Source organism: Periplaneta americana, chromosome 3 (assembly GCF_040183065.1).
Source record: "Periplaneta americana isolate PAMFEO1 chromosome 3, P.americana_PAMFEO1_priV1, whole genome shotgun sequence".
NCBI classification, from domain to species: Eukaryota; Metazoa; Arthropoda; class Insecta; order Blattodea; family Blattidae; genus Periplaneta; species Periplaneta americana.
This window is the reverse complement of record NC_091119.1, coordinates 8,024,038-8,045,135: the sequence shown is the minus strand read 5'-3', so window position 1 is coordinate 8,045,135 and position 21,098 is coordinate 8,024,038. Positions and strand designations below refer to the sequence as shown.

Here is a 21,098-nt window from a genome sequence, read left to right as displayed (position 1 = left end):
TATTTATTGTGAGTTTAATTTCCTCCCGAGTGTCATTTATATTTGTTACTGTTGCTCCAAAATGTTTGAATTTTTCTACCTCTTCGAAGGATAAATTTCCAATTTTTATATTTCCATTTCGTACAATATTCTGGTCACGAGACATAATCATATACTTTGTCTTTTCGGGATTTACTTCCAAACCTAACTCTTTACTTCAAGTAAAATTCCCGTGTTTTTCGTAATCGTTTGTGGATTTTCTCCTAACATATTCACGTCATCTGCATAGACAAGGAGTCTATTCTACCACTTGAACAGTTAAACTCAAACTGTGCTGATATTTTTAGTAGTGTATACAATAATAATTGTCAATGTTAATGTCACCCAGAATCCATACATGAGCATAACCTATTTTTCGTGACCATTCCACTTTCACTGTCTCATTCTAGGTAATTTTTCATGTTTGGAAAGATTAAACAAAGTGAAATCGCGCACTTCTTACAAAAAAAAGTTATATTATTCAACAAAATAATGAGTGCTGTAACTCATTCATACAAGGAGTCTATTTCTAGAACACACCCGATACCTGTAGTAAATATAAACTAGAAGAACATTGCATTACATTTCATAGTATTAACGTATTATAAAATACGCTTTTTGCTATAGTTGCATTATGGCGTTGATGTTGGTCCAAGTCTTCATCAAGAAAAAAAATGTCTTACGAAATTTCGGCCAATGTCTGGGACTGTACCCATCTAGAATAGTGAGGAATTTGGGGAGCTACATTGAGGAGTGTAATCTGGTTTCATACACCAGCGCCATGAATTTAAGTAATTAACCTATAAGTAAATTTATCTTGTTCAGATTATACATCTTGATTGTTCAGATTCTCATGCTATCTACGATTATACATGGGTCATTCGAAAATTAATGGCAACATTTGAATTAAAGTATTCTGAGAGGCATTAATGCTCTTGCAATCTGAATTTTAATGAAGCATTTTTGTTCGTATTTGCTAAACATTTTAGAGCGCTACAGATAACAGTCTACAAATTAAACTCGCTACCAGTGTTGCCAACTCGATTCTTAAAAACCCGCTGTGAAGTCGTGCAGAAACCGCTAAGGTGCTATATTGTCAATGTAAAATTAGATTATTTTGCCGCTGTGAGTGCTAAAAATATCCGCTAAATCCCTATATAAGCAATACAAATTTCATAAATTTTACGCGCTAAACTAACACCGAAAAACGTCAGATCTAGCGGGAAAACCGCTGAATTGGCAAAACTGCTCGCTACAAATATCTTATAAATGAGATTACCGGTATTGTCTTTAAATTCCGAGATAACACACATCAGATGCTCTTCTTTTTCATTGTTGTCAGCTTATGTTATTTACCGCTGATAGCGCCACATACAGACATTATTGCCACTAATTACCGATTGACCCATGTAATAACACTTGGATGAAGAAAAACGTTTTAAAATAATTTTTAAGATTTTTATAGTTTACCCAAAGCAATTAAAATTTCCTGTGGATTAATACTAACGGGACTTATTTAGAAATGCTTTTAGAAATGAATGATGCTGAATGGATGCCATAACTAATAATGTCACATAGTCACAATAGAGCATTATATGTGACTGTGGTGTGTAAAGAGTGTGATATGAATGGTTCTAGCTAGAAATAGGATTCAGTGATGAGAAAGTCAATTACTTAAGGATGATCTTGTACCAATTAGGTATGACAGGATTTCTGAAATATCTGGAGTGAAGTTCTGGTGAGTACACTTGCCAAAATTTCATACATTGCAGAAATATTGGCAAACCATTCCTCCCTCATCCTACAGGCTCTGCTATCAAAGCACACATTAAATTTCAGACCTGAAAAAACAAAATGGTTGTTTTGCTCTGAGAACAGAGTTGAATCCAATTGGTGGAAATTGGATGCTTAACATTCAAATAGATTATGGACCCATAAGCTTTCTTGAGAAACGACATTGCTTTCTTCCATCCTCCTCTCCTTCTATCCTTCACTCAAAGTTCTTGAAAACACGTTTATCTTAAAGTGGATTTAATAATGGTTTGTTTTTTTTCCAGTTTATAGTTTCGCTTGCAGGCCAGATGAGAACTTCTAGCAGGCCACATCTGGCTTGCGGGTCGTACTTTGGATACCCAGCTTGAAGTAATCTCTCAATCCATGTAATAACAATCCTATTTTATGAGAGTAAAGAACTTACTTTCCTTCCTTTGGTGAAAACCAAATGTTATAGTTTTGTACCTTGATCAACATTTTAGTTAAAGTTTCCACCTTCCAACTCTTTCAGTGGTACATTCAGAAACTGACTAGGTGTTCAGAATAATTCCAAAAGAGTTTTCATAATTCTGGAATAGATTGTAAACAAGCTATTGTTATACTTGAGTTTAAATGAAACTACATGCAAGACTTTGTAAGGTTATACAATTGTATTGTAAATAAATTAAGCAACTTATTGTAGACTTAACAATAAAAGAAATTAATTAATTTAAATCTAATTAAACTGGCTAAGCTACATATCAAATATCATTCTCAACAGGTCTCATGAAAGTATTAATTAATATATTCTGGTAATATATATTTTGTTTTGGCTTGGTCGTTGTTCAGAGTCCTGAAAATTATTGTCAGGATGATCGTGGATTGATGTTAGACATGTATTTTGTTTTAGCTCTTAAGGATCTGGAAGAATGGGTCACTTCACAGCAACATAACACACTGCTCTCATTGAAATGTCGTTGTCTAATAAATGATTCTAATATGAGGTTGCTATTCACGCCTACCAATATGTCATAATTGCATTACAATTAAAAAACTATTTTTATCGAACTTTTAATGCTAATAGCTAGGAATATTTATAAAAATATAATACCAGAACAAAATAATAACTCTGGTCCCTGCTTTAAGTATTGTATAAAATAATAAAGCTAAGATTTTTATTTTTGGCTTGAAAGCATGGTGAGCAGTGAAAGAAGGTGGTTTAATATCATGATCTGGAATGCATTCTTATTCTGTGCGACGAAAATTAATAGCATAGAAATCGTTTGATTATTTATTTAGTAAATGTACAATAAAAATGTTGTTATTCTGAGCTATACTTAATTTTTTAATTCCTTTTGAGAAACAGAAACAAAAACATTAAAATCACAAAGCTAAAATTGCAGTGTTGAAGCAAAATTCAAAATCTGTTGACACCATGTGGATTATGTAAACAATTTTCGAGAATAATCATAAATATTTATGATAACATTTATGATTTAATATTAGAATTTTCCTATGCAACATGTTTACAAGAACTACATAGGAATAATAAGCAGAAATGTTTCTAGTATCTAAATTTCTTATCGTAATGTTTTACCATAGATTTCAATGTCATGAGATGGAATTATGAAATTAAAGCGGTACCTATTTCTTCACTTATTCATTTTCTAAGCAGCTGTTTCAGTCACTATTAATCAGTGTTTTCTCACAATAAGGAACCTTACTATATGACAGTCATAAATAGTAATATGCGTTACAAGAGCGGTATGTTGAAGTTTTCATGTCCAAGGAAAACTTTGAAAAAGCGAAACGTAGTTGAGCTTTTTTAATTTCCGAGAATTGAAAGAAAACATACCGCTCGTGTATCGTACATTATTTTGTGCGAAGATCGTTTATTACATACCTGAAAGAGGAATTTCTAATTAGTTGCAATGAAATATCCATCTTGGTTTCTGTTCAATGACGGCAAATTTGCAAAACAAAAATATCTATCTTCAACATTGTTGCTTTAAAATGTTTTCTGTGTTTACAATACTCCAGCAGGCCGTGATATACGTCTGTCTTTTTTTTCCCCCAGTCTATGATGAGTCTGGAATCTTGTTGATTTTTTCACGGCTTCCTTAATGTTACTTGCATCACGAATGCAGTAACTTTAGTGGAGTTGTAGAGTTTACTTAATTTATTCAAATATTTAAAAACAATAATTAACAGTGCAATTTAGGTGAAAGTGCAGTGGCAAGTTTCCAATTTATAATTATTACTATATTGAACGTCTCTAAAAATAATATGTTAAAAGCAAAAGCAGTAAAATCAATATGTCACTTAAGCGGTAAGAAGAGGGAAATTGTTATGTGTGTTAGGTTGGGAATACTGAATGTGGAATTTTAGACTTTCCACGGATTGGTTTTGTGCGGAAACCAAGCAAATACGCACTATCTCGCACAAATAAATATTACCTTTATGATAATTTTATACATACTGAGATAGATATTGTTGGAACACAAATTAATGCAATTTAACCACGCACATTATTATTATTGTAATGTCTGAAGAAAATGTTTGAGCATGTATGCTAGATTGCAATATGTATTGAAAACGATATTTTATTATATTGGCCTTAAAAATCTAGATCCAGAGCTGTGAAAAACTGCTTGGAATTATTCTGTGTTTGTCATTGTATCATACTCATTGGGTACTTTAAAATTTAAATAATTCATTTACAAGAATAATATATGAGCGAATATGTTATCATAATGGTTTCAAAAAATACGCTTTTTGTTATGATTTTGGAAAATCTGTACTTATAATTTTACTTCTCAAGGTAATGACTTCATTAAAAATGTTACAGTAAACTTATTAGACTAAACTATAAATTAAGACTTTATAGTAGTATTAAGTTTTTTTGACTTGTTCCATATTATAGCTGTGAAGCAATGTACGAATACCATGGAATGTTAATAAATACAATACAATACAATACAAAAAAAATAACCGCAGTAATGAAAATTGTACTTGTATCAGTACATTAATTATATACTATATACAGTATATATATATATATATATATATATATATATATATATATATATATATATAATACAATACGAACATAGCTAGGTTTTGAAGAAATTTAATATTATCGAATAATATTCAAAATCAAATCCTATTATTTTCAGACTATAATTTTGGAGTATCGAAAATCACATTCAATTAATGGTTATGTTCTAGTCCTTTAATTGTAATGAATGAACTCGAAGTAAAGTCTTCAAAATTTTAGTAACACGAAGAATAACGTGAACAAATGTTCAAGATTCATGTATTACCGGTATAATATTTTATGAAACTATCTATCAGTACTTTTCGAAAAACAGTTTGCAAGACGTGATTTTTCATAGATGCAATGGAAATCATCTTGAATTTTTAGTGACCATATTTGATATATGGTTGCACTAACTGACTATAAACATACAAATAAATTTAACATCGATTAAATTTTTGTGTGGTGGTCGAGAAAACATATCACACTAGCTATTATGAATTAATTAGCTAAAATATAAGTTAATTATTTTTATGTTGCTTATTGGTATAGCAATAATACCTATGACGAAGCTGCAAATTACTTTATTTAGAATAACAACGACATCTATGAACTATACAACAGACATCCAATCACAAAACTAATTTATGCCAAAAGACTACAATGAGCAGTGTGCATGGATGATAGTAGAAGTGTAAAGAAGATAATTATATTTTAAGCACTTTCAAAAGAAAGAAGACCAAGGAGTAGATGGAAGAATAAGATCACGGAAGAATGCCTGAAGATAGGGTTTGACAACTGTGGAAGATCTGGTCATGGATAGAACAGAGTGTTTTGTGAAACTGGCACAGAGTTGACATGCTCCATAATGTCTAATTGATTGATTGATCAGTGAAATTGGCATGAAGTCGACATGTCCCATAATGCCTGATTGAATGATTGATTGTAAATCAACTTGTCATCTTAAATGTTATCAACGGCACACCATATGGGGCTAGATCATCAATGTACTGATGATGATGACGATGGTGATGATGATGATGATGATGATGATGATGATGACGACAACAATGATGAAAATAAGCGTCCTCCATGAAAATATATTGACATAATTTCTATCCATCTCAAATTTAATTTGGACTTGTGAGGAATTAAACCCACATCTCCAGTGTGAAAAATCGAACATTAAGGCTGGTTCACAAGAAACCGGAAACGAGAATCGGAACGAAAACGAAAACGGTAAAATTGTTAAAATGTGTACATTTAAATGTGAGCATTCACAATTAACGAAAAGCTTGCCGGAGCCCGGGATCGGGAACGGAGAGTTGGCCAAGTTTCAACTTTGGCGTTCACGTTTCCGATCACAGCCCACTAGATTCATTCTATTGCCATCTAAAAACTATTTTGTCGTCGTATATTTTGTAGCAAGAAGACCGTGACATAACCTTTGCATTATTTTGTTCTGTGCTGTGCATCATGGAGCAAGTTTTATTTGATGAGATTCTAATATTGAGTGTTGAGGAAAATCCTCACGTTTACGATAAGCGGCGCGCCTCGTATAAAGATGAGAAAATGAAGGAGAATACGTGGCTTTCAATAGCTGCATCTTTGAACACCGATCGAAAGTGAATCATATTTTATTACTGTATTGGTTGTATTACACACTACGTATTCATCAGGGGCGTATTTTGCGGGCTACCGGGGCTACCGGTGGTAGCCCAAGGAAATTACAAAAGAAAAAGTTTATAATATAACATAATGTAATAATTTTGTATTATTAGTTTTACCATAGTAATTAAAATTAAAGTAATTGTTAGATATATTTTGTGTAATAATAGGGTCAGCGGTAGCCCAAACCCTTTAACCAGTATACGCCCCTGGTATTCATGCTTCAATTCAATAACTACTGTTGTGTTCATTTTGTTCTATTACAAATGTTTCTTTTCTAATTATTTTACGTTATGGTGGACTTAAAATAGGTTGTGATAATAAAGATGCATGGGCATATTTATAGTACCGCTGAAATTTTGAATTTGGTTAACCTGTGTTTATGTTGGCTGCCTTGTACTCATGAGAGAACGCCATTGGTCAATTATACACAAATAACATCAGAATGCGTAATATCGACTTTACAGATCGTTATTGACATGAATATCGATATGCATAGTCGTCTACGTTCTCGGTTTATTGTGAATCAAAAGTTTTGATATTCACGTCCTCTGCTTCTCGTTTTCACTCTGGTTCTCGTTCCCGGTTTATTATGAACCAGCCTTTAGCTGACCAGCTAATGATGTGTCATGTAGAAAATACACAAGTAAATAATATATGAAAAAGTATGAAAAATTTGCCTGTTACAATTATAAAACTGGAAATTTTAAATTCTGATTTCTAGTTTAAGGATAATTATAAAAAAGGTATTGTATTTCACTTTACGACTGAAATAGGCCTATAAGAGGGGCACAAAACGATCTATGAGATTATCGTAATTGACGACAGTAAACTTTTCAGTCTTCTTAGTTTAAATAACTTTTTTCTTTAACTTGGAGCTTCTAACTAGGAATAGTTCCCCATTATTCTGGAAGCAAGATAAAGCTCAGTTATAGTATATAAAATATTAAGTAACATTAAACTAGGGAACCATTTTTGCAAAAAAGTGTTGGAACTATTTACAGTTGCTAGCAAACAGTTTGTCTTAAGAATTTAAAATCAATGAAGTTAATTCATTTGGAAATGTTCCACGCTGATTTTTACGAGATAACTTATATCTATAATTAATTTCGGTAGATACAACGCAATCCTAACTTATACAAAATAATAAACTGAACATCAAATGTAAACAATTCATCCAACAGAGTTCGATAGTTCAGTGCAAATGCTTTGACCAGAGATGATCAAAACAAAGCATTCTTTGCAATGCTCTGAGTGTCTAAACAATCAAAACCATTTTAAATTTGTCACTGAAAGAGTTGGAGAAGTTTATTATTTTCTAATGGTGTACAGAGTGTTGAGAAGTGGAAAGTCCATTTTCCTATTATCCAAAATGTATCTGTCCTATATGTTAATTTTGTAAAGCACACTGCAAGTACCAGTATTAACAGAAACTGTGCAAGAGCCAGAGTATTGGAAATATCGGAAGAATGATATTAAATTACATAACCTAAAAATTGAGAATGTAAGCACTAACTTGATCATACACTAATAACAACTTCTGTAATATTATTCTACAGTGAAGGCTATTCATATTTCATAATTGATACCAATACTGATGATGTGAAATAGTTACTTTGTATCATACAATATGTTTAACACATCTCTACAGCAATCGATATTATGGAACTTACGCCCATAGTGCAGAATTATGTATTTCCAACCCATAGTTTGCTACCCATGTCTCTTTTGATCCAATCTATCATCTCACAAATTGTTTAAAAGTAGTTTTTTCACATTCTATATACAGAGTTCTTATGAAGACATGTTCCACTCCAATCTCTACCTAACAAAATCTATTGTCGGGCAGTGAGCAGTCATATGCTGGCATATGGACAGGTCCAGGCACATTTCCATACGCAGACCAGTCCCATTCCACCCCTTACCGGTTAACTTCCTTGAGCCAGGTGCTCTACACTACTATTATTACTACCTGGAATCAATCTTTATAGGAACTTTCTGTATGTAACTAACTAACTTTCTGTATGAGTAAGTAAAAGTGACTGATCTAAATACAGATAAACAATAGATAATATAAATATATAGAAATAAAATTATTGTGAATAAAATAACAAATATATTTTCTGTGCTACTGCTATTGTCTTAACTTCACTCATTTACGATGAAATATTTAAACAAAATATTCTCCATATATCTTGATTACACAACTTTTAACACTGTATCACTTCGGAATATGTATGGTAAGACTTTCCTGCGTTAAATTTCAATGTACCTCATTTATATGTTTCGATCTATTTATGGGTCATCTTCAGAACTGGTCGTTATTGGTCTTGGCGCCACTTGTTCTGTTTCCTGTTAGGGTGTGTTCCTGTGGTATAGTGTAGAGTCAACAAAACAAAATTACAAAACACCTCCACATATGCAGAACACATCACAAATGCTAACCACACCCACAGAGACATCAACACAGACATGGAAATACTACACATCCAACCAAAAAGCCAGAAACTAAACACACTAGAACAATATGAAATATACAGACACACGAAAACACACCCCAACGAAATTCTCAACACACAACTCAACTTCAAAACACACACACTCTTTGACTCTACACTATACCACAGGAACACACCCTCACAGGAAACAGAACAAGTGGCGCCAAGACCAACAACGACCAGTTCTGAAGATGACCCATAAATAGATCGAAACATTTAAACGAGGTATGCTGAAATTTAACACAGGAAAGTCTTATCATACATATTCCGAAAATATTCTCGTCTTACTTTGAATTAGGTTTTCTTCATATTTACCCTTAAAAAAATTAAAAGATGGCTATCTTATGTCACTGAATTAGTGAAAAATATTCCCTTTATGAATGGAAATAAAATGTTCACTTAATAAATCTCTCACTGTAAAATGTTTTCAAATTGGATTTGTTGCCACAATCTCCATGAGAAGTTCTCTGACGCTATATTTTCTTCTTCGCTTCTTCATTTTCGTAGATTTAGATATATTTTCTTAATCATTTCAATTAGGTTTAAAATTAATATGACAGGAATATTCTTCCTATAAAAAAGAGATTCAGACATGAAATAAAGCTGTTCTCATAGAGAATAAAGATCAAACATCAAAAAGAAATTTCAAATAAAATAATTCTTAAGCTATACATTCAAACATATTTTATTATGAAGTATATATTTTTACATTTTACTTTAATTTATGGACAAAATTAAATTTTAACTTAACTGTAGAAAATTAACTACAGAAATTGAAATTGCAGTGATAATACCAGCTCACGACATGCATTGTGCTTTACTAACCTAGTTTTCTTTATAACCACCATTTCAGTAAGCCCTTTGACTTGTGTATGTGAATGAATTTCAGTGTTACAAATGTTTTGCATTAAGACCAATCATATAAGTGATTGATGTCCAGGCGAAATGTACTTAAATATCTGTAGACAAAGGTTCTCTCTCATCTCCTCACTGTGTTCACTTCCAGCAGAATTCATGCATCACAATGTGTTCATCATCACCATAATGTCACTCACACTTCAAAAGTGTGCTGAATTATAAATTGACATAACATCATATGTTTCAGGTGGAAAAACTGCTACAGCCAACCGTGTGGCTAGATGCAGCTACGCAAGTATTCTACTCTTTTGGCCTGGCATTTGGCTCTCTCATAGCATTCGGCAGCTATAACCCACCAAAGAACAACTGTGTTCGCGACGTGATTCTCGTGTCAATTGCCAATGCCTTCACTGCAATCTATGCCAGTGTCGTCATATTTTCCATCCTCGGTTTCAAAGCTATGGCAAACGTCGAGAAATGTATTCACGTGTAAGTAAAAAACTAATAAATAGACAAATGTTCGGAATGTCACTCCAATATGTTGGTCAATTGGCAGACACTCTTTATTTTAGCAGTAGTATTAGTAGCTGAAGCAGCTGAGTTCTCATATTACTTACTACCTCTTCCCCTCCTCTTTCTCTTACTCTTCTTCTTCCTCATCCTCGTCCTCTTCTTTCTCCTCTTTCCTCTTTATCATCCTCCTCTTTTTTCTCCTCTTCATCCTCTTTCCTTCCTCTTCCCCTCTATCTTTCCTTCTTCATCATCTTCCTCACCCTCCTTTTCTTTCTCCTCTTCCTTTCTTCTTCCTCCTCCTCTTCTTCCACCTCTTCCTCTTCCCCTCCTCTATCTTTTTTCTTCCTCATCCTTTTCTTCATCTCCCTCTTTTTCTTCCTCTTCTTTCTTCTTCTCTTCCTCTTCTCTATTTCTTCTTTATCCTCTCCTCTTTTTCTTCCTCATATTTCTCTTCTTCCTCCTCATCTTCCTCCTCTTTCCCTTCCTCCTCATCCTCTTCTTCCTCTTCCCCTCTATTTCTTCTTCCTCATCCTCTTCCCCTTCCTCCTCATCCTCTTCCCCTTCCTCCTCATCCTCATCTTTCTCCTCTTCTCCTCCTCCATTTCTTCCTCCTCATCCTCATCCCCTTCTTTCTCTTCTTCCTCTTCCCCTCTATTTCTTCTTCCTCATACTCTTCCCCTTCCTCCTCATCCTCTTCTTTCTCCTCTTCTTCCTCTTCTCCTCCATTTCTTCCTCCTCATCCTCATCCTCATCCCCTTCTTCCTCTTCCCCTCTATTTCTTCTTCCTCATCCTCTTCCCCTTCCTCCTCATCCTCTTCTTCCTCATCCTCTTCTTTCTCCTCTCCTTCCTCTTACCCTCTATTTCTCCTTCCTCATCCTCTTCCTCCTCATCCTCTTCTTTCTCTTCTTCTTCATCTTCCCCTCTATTTCTTCTTCCTCATCCTCTTCTTTCTCCTCTCCTTCTTCCTCTTCCCCTCCTCTATTTCTTCTTCCTCATCCTCTTCTTTCTCCTCTCCTTCTTCCCCTCTTCTATTTCTTCTTCCTCATACCCTTCCTCCTCATCCTCTTCTTTCTTCTCTTCTTCCTCTTCCCCTCCTCTATTTCTTCTTTCTCATCCTTTTCCTCTTCTTTCTCCTCTTCTTCCTCTTCCCCTCCTCTATTTCTTCTTCCTCATTCTCTTCCCCTCTTCTATCTTTTCTTCTTCCTCCCTCTTTTTCCTCCTCATCCTCTTCTTCTTCCCCTCCTATTTCTTCTTCCTCATCCTCTTTCCCTTCCTCCTCATCCTCTTCTTTCTCCTCTTCTTCCTCTTCCCCTCCTCTATTTCTTCTTCCTCATCCTCTTCTTCTCTTCTATCTCCTCTTCTTCCTTCTCTCTTTTTCCTCCTCATCCTCTTCTTCCTCCTCATTCTTTTTTCTCCTCTTCCTCATCTTCTTCTTCTTCTTCCTCTCGTCTTCTCTTTCTTCCCCTCGTCTTCCTCTTTCTCATCCTGTTCTTCTTCCCCCTCCTCTCACTCTCCCTCTTCTTCTGCTTTTTCTTGCTCTTCTTCTCCTTGCACTTGCTTCTGTTCTCATTCATGTTGCAGAAGTGACTGTTATCATAGCTTATTTCATTCCGTTCATTAGACTCCCTTATATGTTACAGCATATTGTATTTATATATCCTAATTCGATTGCCCTAATTCCTATAAAGACTTTACAAGCAATCACAGGGATTTCCTCACATTCCCCGTCACTTTTTGATATGGGAACAAAGTGAAGGTAGAACTGTTTTACTGTGTTGCTGCATAAGCATTGCTTTACTTGGCAGGAGTTTCAGTTATTATGACTCCAAAATCCAGTCTAATAAGTCTCATTTCTCTATATTAAGGGAACTCTCTTTAATCTTGCTGCTTACGACAAACAATACTATAAGTCCTTACGACAAACAATACTATAAGTCCTTACGACAAACAATACTATAATACTTAATAATAATCGTTTTGTACTCTGTTTCCTTCTCATGGACACACGTGCACAGACAAGCACAATACATTCGTGTGTATGCAGTAAGATTATATATAATTATTCTGTGAACCAAATTAACACACACTATAAAAGGCTATACCGTAATCACGTATTATTTTTTTTTTCTTAAATCTAACAGAATTTAAATTTTAGACACTTTTTCATGGTATAGCTGTTATAAAATAAACTGTTGTCATATACTGCTATTGAGATCTAACAGAAGAGCTTATACCGGTATCAGAAAAAGAGATAGACACTTCATCTCTATGTCAAAAGACTTTCATTCTAAGAATTGGGAAGTATATGTAACTTTTCTTTTGTGTGTATTGCAGAAACAAGGAAATTATGGTCAGTCTAGATATCATCAATAACACTAATATTACAAATGAAGACTATGAAATTGCTTTTGCAAATGTTAATAACATGACATTTACTTCATCTGGGATGAAAGTTTGCAGCCTGGAAGAACAACTTAATCAAGTAAGTTAGATTTCTATGTAAATGTTTTTATATTCTTATAATATTTACTTTGCAATGATCTACCACTTCTAAGTGATAAAACAAGTTACACATCTTGATTACACAACTTTTAACACTGTATCACTTCGGAATATGTATGATAAGAACTTTCTTGTGTTAAATATTAACGTACCTTGTTAACATGTTTCGACCTATTTTCGGTCATCTTCGGAACTGGTCGTTGTTGGTCTTGGCACCTCTTGTTTCCTGTGTGGGTGCGTTTGTAGTGTAGAGTCAAAGAGTGTGTGTGTTTTGAAATTGAGTTGTGTGTTGAGAATATCGTTGGGGTGTGTTTTCGTGTATCTGTATATTTCATATTGTTCTAGTGTGTTGAGTTTCTGGCTTTTTGGTCGGATGTGCAGTATTTCCATGTCTGTGTTGATGTCTCTGTAGGTGTGGTTGGCATTTGTGATGTGTTCTGCATATGTGGAGGTGTTTTGTAATTTTGTTATGGCTGTGATGTGTTCTTTGTAACGTGTTTGAAATGATCTGCCTGTCTGTCCTATGTAGAAGTTGTTGCAGGTATTACATTTGAGTTTGTATACGTTTGTATACATCTCAACACACAAACAAACAAATACAACCACACAGGCGTATACAAACTCAAATGTAACACCTGCAACAACTTCTACATAGGACAGACAGGTAGATCATTTCAAACACGTTACAAAGAACACATCACAGCCACAACAAAATTACAAAACACCTCCACATATGCAGAACACATCACAAATGCTAATCACACCCATAGAGACATCAACACAGACATGGAAATACTGCACGTCCAGAACCAAAAAGCCAGAAACTCAACACACTAGAACAATATGAAATATACAGACACACGAAAACACACCCCAACAATATTCTCAACACACAACTCAATTTCAAAACACACACACTCTTTGACTCTACACTACGAACGCACCCACACAGGAAACAAGAGGTGCCAAGACCAACAACGACCAGTTCTGAAGATGACCGAAAATAGGTTGAAACATGTTAACAAGGTACGTTAATATTTAACACAAGAAAGTACTTATACATATTCCGAAAACAAGTTAGTTTAACAATGCTGTCATAACTTCAAAATAACTCTTAGAAAAAAGAAAACTGAGCTTCTGTCTTCACAGAAATTGTAAATGAGAAAGTACCGTAAGTTGAACAAATCAGAACTTCAAGACTAGGCCTATATAATTCTACTATTATGTTTCAGGCAGCTGAGGGGACAGGTCTCGCTTTCATTGTATTCACACAGGCCATTGTAGAGCTGCCGGGTGCTCCATTCTGGGCAGTTATATTTTTCCTCATGCTGTTAGCACTTGGTATTGGCTCACAAATTGGCATCCTAGAGGGAATGCTTTGTACAATATTTGATATTGACATTTTTAAGAGGATTCGCAAGCAATATGTCACAGGTAAGAACAACTATTATTTTATTTTTACTCTGCACTCAAATAATTTCATATTCTGCACTACCGTTCTCTTCATCAATCATATTACAAAACATTGGCTTACCTCAAGAGTAGAGTTCTTCTCACTGCCAGACTAGAAGAGTCCAATCACATCTGAAAGTGATAGAAACAAACCATCTCGATATAAATGTTTCCCTTTCAGAGGATTCTAAAGCTGTACCTCAACTTATTCTGTCTGCAGGTGCAGTGTGTGTCACTTGTTTCTTCGTGGGGCTCGTCTTTTGTACAGGAGCAGGTGAATACTGGCTCAAATTGTTTGATTCATTTGCTGGTACAATTGGGCTCGTATTGGTAGCCTTGCTAGAAACAGTTGCGGTTATGTACGTCTACGGTCATAAGAAGTAAGTATGACTATGTTCACTACAATGCTACTACACTCAAAAAAGTTTCATATCCATTGTTCAAGAATTAAAACAGAAAATCAATATCCCGAATTTAAAAGAAAACTTACAAATTAAACCAAACCCTTTAACTCTATTAAATATAGAATATAATCTAAATTTAACAGAAGAAATACTGAAATCAGAAGTAAACACTAAAATAATGAAATAATTGTCTTTAGAGACAATTAATATTAGGTACCCTCCACAAAACTGGCTTCATTTATACACCGACGGATCCTTGATCTCCAGAGAACAAGGTGCCGGTGCAGGTGTTACGTGCTGTCTCTTCTCACTTTATAGATCTCTTGGATATGGAACAACAAGTTTTGATGGAGAAATCATTGCAATAAGTGAAAGTCTCAGGAATCTTCTATGCCACATCAATAAATTTAAGAATGCAGTTATTAAATTGAAATACTATTATAGTCACAGTCATGCCATGGTATGAAAGAAAAATTTCAACATCTCGAGCGGGAATCGAACCTGCGATTTCCTGTTCTCCGGTCAGGCACTCTACCACTGAGCTATCGAGTTCATCTCACGCCAAAGGCTTGGAATTATCCTTTCATACTGGCGACTCTGTTATAGAGTACTGTCCATAGCGTCTGATCTAGTCAGCATTGTCAGACTCCAAAGCAGCCATTCTATCAATAGTCTCTAAACACACACCTTCATCTCAAACAGCAGAAATAACTAAAATGCTCTCTCAATTAATATCACTCAATAAAAGAATTGTATTCCAATGGATACCATCTCATTGTGGAATCCTGGGAAACGAGAATGCAGATGCTTTAGCAAAGAAGGGCAGCACTGCTACTTTCAGACCTGTTACTAAATCTACGTATTACTCTGTGAAAAGATTTATTAAAACTACACACTTAGACTTCAACAAACACAATTTGATAACACAATCTCAAGGGAAAAAATGGAACTCGCTGCATCAAAATCCACAGTTAATTCCCGATTTACCACGAAAATCGTCTGTAGCTGCATTTAGATTGGCAACAGGCCATGATTGTTTGGCCAAACACCTGCATAGAATTGGAATATATCAGTCCCCTAACTGTCCATTGTGCAACTCAAACCAAGAAATGGATTCGGAACACCTCAAAATCTGTGTTACAGTGGCTGACCATGACAATATCTTTGAAAAATATTGGAGTGCAAGAGATCAAGTGAAATGACTTTATTGTCAAACGCCTGGCATTAGAAAACAACAACAACATAATACTGTTTTTTTCATTATGTTTTTTGCTTCCTCATTGTACGAAATATAAAAAGAAAATGAAGATCTATCTTTACAAAGGGGCTAGAGTCGACAGCAATTCGGAAGGCGGTAGTCTGCTAGCATTTGTATCAAGAGAGACAGATAGAGAGAGCAAGGCAGCGTACAACATTGCCACATCGTACTTCACGCACGTGCAACACAAATAGCGCAGGAGAGAATTTAAATTATCAAAAGACAATAATGACCTTAGCCGTTGACTACTGTAAGCATGACACCAAACAAACCCTCTTTCCTTCACTAACAATATTCTTTGCACGGTTCTCAATCCCACACCACATGCTTCTGCAGTTGTTTCTTGCATGTTGGCAATGTTGCAGCCAGCATCAAGATGGCTGGCAGAATTCTGCTCGTCAACGTTTTTAAAATAATAATACACCTTAAACATTATTTCCCGCGCCTGCCTGTGCAATACTTGTCTTTTTACAGTCTCTGCTTCCATTTGTTTATCTTACAAACACACAGTAAATGTTAGTTTTATTATTCAATGTATTGAAACACTCACACGTGAACAAACGAACTCGGGAAGGACTTGTTATAAACTGATTCCGATTGGTTCTAATGTACAAGCTTGTGACGTCACATACCAGACATGCTACGGCGTATATAGCAGCCGACCGCCTTCCGAACTGCCGTCTAGTCTAGGTGCCAAAAACAATTTCCTGAGATATTAATTAAAAACACACTGCCAGCCACCAGCGTAGCTCAGCCGGCTAAAGTGCTTGCTTGCTGATCCAGAGTTGTGGTCAGGTGCTGGTTCGATTCCCGCTTGGACTGATTACCTGGGACTTGGGATTTTTCCGAGGTTTTCCCCAACCATAAGGTAAATACGATGAAAGAGTAATGGAACGGAGAAAAATTCTCTCCGGCGCCGGGATTTGAACCCGGGTTTTCAGCTCTATGTGCTGATGCTTTATCCACTAAGCCACACCAGATTCCACCCCGGCGTCAGAAGAATTGTCTCAGTTTTAAGTTCCAAATCTTGGGTTCCCTCTAGTGGCCGCCCTCTGCACTACGTCATAAATATCTATGAACCTAGGACCGAAGTCCACACATGTGCTGAGGTGCACTCGCAATGAGTGACTAGTTGGCCGGGATCCGACGGAATAAGCGCCGTCTTAAATCACGAAGCGATTTTACGCATATCATATATATTATTATAATGTACTGAAGTACATATGTTATTTCCATGCAGATATTCTGCATTATCATACGATTAAAGAGTAATGGAATGGAGAAATCCCGGCGCCAGAGAGAATTTTTCTCCGTTGCATTACTCTTTCATCGTATGATGACGCAGAATATCTGCATGGAAATATCATATGTACTTCAGTAAAAAGGTAAAAGTAAAGGTATCCCCGTAACATGCCATGAAGGCATTTGGGGGGCATGGAGGTAGAGCCCCATGCTTTCCATGACCTCGGCACTAGAATGAGGTGGTGTGGTCGGCACCACGCTCTGACCGCCTTTTACCCCCGGGAAAGACCCGGTACTCAATTTTATACGAGGCTGAGTAAACCTCGGGGCCATTCTGAAAGTTTGGCAACGAGAAAAAAATCCTGCCACCACCTGGGATCGAACCCCGGACCTTCCAGTCCGTAGCCAGCTGCTCCACCAACTGAGCTACCCGGCCGCCTATGTACTTCAGTACATTATAATAATATACATAAGGTAAATGTCAGGTAATCTATGGCGAATCCTCGGCCTCATTTCACTAAATACCATCTCGCTATCACCCCATAGACGCTAAGTAACCCCGCAGGTGAAACAGCATCGTTAAATAACCAAGTAAAAAAAAAAAAAGCACTGCCAGATGCATGCTGAGATACTTCAAACACCATCTTTCGTCACATGAATGAGTCACTTGCAGCTGAGTAACATCAGAGCCCACGTGGTATGATGTGCTCATATGGATGTACAGCCAAGCAACAGGATCTCCCCTTTCTATCCCATAAAAATGCACGTCTCGATATTCCGCATTACTAAACATTTTGATGCATTCACTGCAACTTGGCAGAAACCAACATGACCACGAGAACAGGAATCAGATTGACCATGATATGGACCATGACATTGGCAGCATCCAGCTGACCACGTAAAAATCAGAGAAGGAAAAGAGGACAACGAATATAATATAATTAAAATATTCACAGATGGGAGCAAAGGTGAAGTCGGTGTTGGAGCAGGAGTAGCTATATTCAAAGAAGGCAACCTGGAGGAAGCGCTAAAATACAGACTGAATGGCAAATGTTCCAACAATCAGGCTGAACAACTAGCCATATTAAAAGCTATTCAACATGTACAGACTCTGGAAAGTCAACAGCAAAAAATTTCAATATTTACAGACAGCAGGATAACATTAGACTCCCTTAGAAATCAAACAAATCATACGCATCTTATAGAAGAAATGAGAAGAGAAGTGAAGGAAGCAGAGAGGAAGAAGTGGAAAATAGAATTCAACTGGATTAAGGCCCACGCTGGACACGAGGGGAATGAATTAGCAGATCAACTTGCAAAGGAGGCAGCACGCTCCGAGGATATTCCAGAGAGCTACAGCAAGACACCAAAAAGTGAAATACACACTCTCAGTTTAGTGAAGTGGCAAAACGAATGGGACAACACAGCAAAAGGACAAATCACAAAATCTTTCTTCCCAAATATAAACGATCGGTTAAAATTGAAACTTAACATAACCCCAAACTTCACAACTATAATAACGGGACACGGAAATATAAAATCTTATCTACATAAATATAAAATTATAGATAGCCCATTATGTCCATGCAACAATGACGAACAAACGATAGATCATTTGTTATACAATTGTAAATTACTTGAGAGAGAAAGAGACATTCTGAAAGCGGCAGTTCTAAAGTCTAAGAACTGGCCAGTGAATAAAGACAAACTAGTGCACAAATACCAGAAGAACTTGATCAAATTTACTAACAATAAACAGTTTGACAAATTACAATGAAAGAAAAGTACAAAATTCATCCATCTATATTGCCTATAAAGAAACTCTTAGAACAATATAAAGTAATTGTATGAACATAGTTTAAGCTAAACCAATGCATGTAGTATTACTCCACAGTAATGGAGCATGCAGACTGTAAACAAAAAAAAAAAAAATCACTGCAACTTCTCTGTTGGTACTGAACTACAGGTCCTACTGTAAAATGTGGGGGATGGTAATGTTGCCTCTTCTCTATCTTCCATTACGTAATTACAACATTTCACGGCTTGTGTTCCATTATCATTATCATTCCATCAGTGGTGGAAATTATGCTTTGTAAACAAAGCTATATCAAAACAACTGACGGTAAATTAGTGTTTATTGAAAGTATCATGAGATGTATATTAACTGTTTGATCTGTTGTAACTCTAAAACAGTTGCAAATAAAACTGACAAAGGACTTTCCTGCTCTAAATGTTGCCCAGAATCATCTCCCCACTGGTTAACCTTCCCTTTTGAATCACCCTGATAAAGATGGTGAAGTAATTCCGTGGCGGGGAGGAAAAAAGGTCTTAAGTTAATTTTTTGTGAAAATGAAAACAATTTTTCCCTTGAAATTATTCAAATCTGCTTTACAGGGAGCCTTACCTGAAAGACTAGATTTTCATAATATATACGTCACTGTGTACGTTAACAGAAAACCACAATTCCAAGTCACACAGAGATTGTGTGCACTCGATGTGGGTCTCTGGCGTTTCGTCAGCCCACGCGAGTTGTGTGGATATAAAGGGAAAAGTTGAGACGGTGTCGGGTGGAGTTCCTGGGTAGCTCAGTTGGTGGAGCGCTGGTACGTTCAACTAGAGGTCCCGGGATCAATACCCGGCCCCGGAACAATTTTTCCCTTGAAATTATTCAAATCTGCTTTACAGGGAGCCTTACCTGAAAGACTAGATTTGCGAGATATTTATATATTCTAAAAGTGGAAACAATTCTCTACAATCTGGTAAAACTGTTAAAGTCAAATAAGACTCGTGACTGGATTTATAAAGTGTTACCAAATGTCCTAAGTACTTTTTGAATCGAGCACACACAGAATAAAGGACTTAAGAATATTTAATACTTTATTCCTTACAAACATCACATGTTTACTTTCCATGCTTCCCTATTAAAAAGGTCTAACTTGTATTTTAGCTATTTTATCACATACTGATGCTCTTTCCTTTTAAAACTTTAAGCACCAGGGTAAACAGTCCTATATTGTTTAAGACCTATTTTGCATTCCTAATAATTTACATTTCTCATTTATTTTGCCATGGAAAAGGTCTTATGTTTAAACAGTCCCTTCTTCTCAGTTTAGATTATAGTCTTAAAAAGGGGTTAAGTGCGGCTATTTTTGGAAATAATCAAGAAAATTGTTAAATGAGCAACATTACCTATTTTAGAAGAAATATAAACAAATAATATCCAGGAAAAACCTCTTAATTAAAAAACTCTATAATTGACACCAATTTCAATCTTTCTACTGCTCTACTGAAAAGTATAAAATTTTTACTTAAGACCTTTTTCCTCCCAGCCACAGAATTAGAAATGTAGAATTTTGTAATTTTTTAATTTTTATGTTTTAGTGTAATAAATCAGGAAATTTTCCTTTCTTTTTTTTTTTTTTTCTTTTTTATTTATTTTCATATTTTGATGATATCGTCATTAGAATGTTCCTCTTTACTGCTTTAACCAGCCATATACTATTCTCTTACAGATTCACACAGGATATAGAAGATATGACAGGTTATCGCCCTGGTTGGTACTGGCAAATAACATGGAGGTTTCTAGGACCTTTGCTCATGACAGTCATTCTCGTATCGTCATTGGTCTTTATGATCATTAATAAGCCAGAATATCAGGCCTGGAAAGCAGAAGAAGTAAGTACAATAGGAACGGAGTTAAGTGTACATACAATATACTGGAAAAGAGACTAGAATTATTGGGGTATTTAGGCCTACTCTGAATGTAGCACTACTTAAGTAGTCTAATTTTATGTACTGGTATTGTGAAAGAGAAATAATAATAATCCACATTTTAAAATACCATTACAAAAGAAGGAGAGGCTCATTTCAATCTGAAAAATACTCTACTATAAAT

The 21,098-nt window shown here is 35.5% G+C and overlaps 1 protein-coding gene across 3 annotated transcripts in view; it reads left to right on the top strand.

Annotated features, from left to right (window-relative positions):
* The window catches only part of LOC138695781 (sodium- and chloride-dependent transporter XTRP3), a 476,534-nt gene that overhangs the window by 432,714 nt on the left and 22,722 nt on the right, over window positions 1-21,098 (top strand). For all 3 annotated transcript variants that reach the window (XM_069819976.1, XM_069819975.1, XM_069819977.1), the window contains 5 exons: window positions 10,079-10,320; window positions 12,680-12,827; window positions 14,080-14,281; window positions 14,520-14,679; window positions 20,716-20,878. In XM_069819976.1, the coding sequence (XP_069676077.1) occupies window positions 10,079-10,320; window positions 12,680-12,827; window positions 14,080-14,281; window positions 14,520-14,679; window positions 20,716-20,878 (915 nt within the window). The remainder of the gene's footprint in view (window positions 1-10,078; window positions 10,321-12,679; window positions 12,828-14,079; window positions 14,282-14,519; window positions 14,680-20,715; window positions 20,879-21,098) is intronic.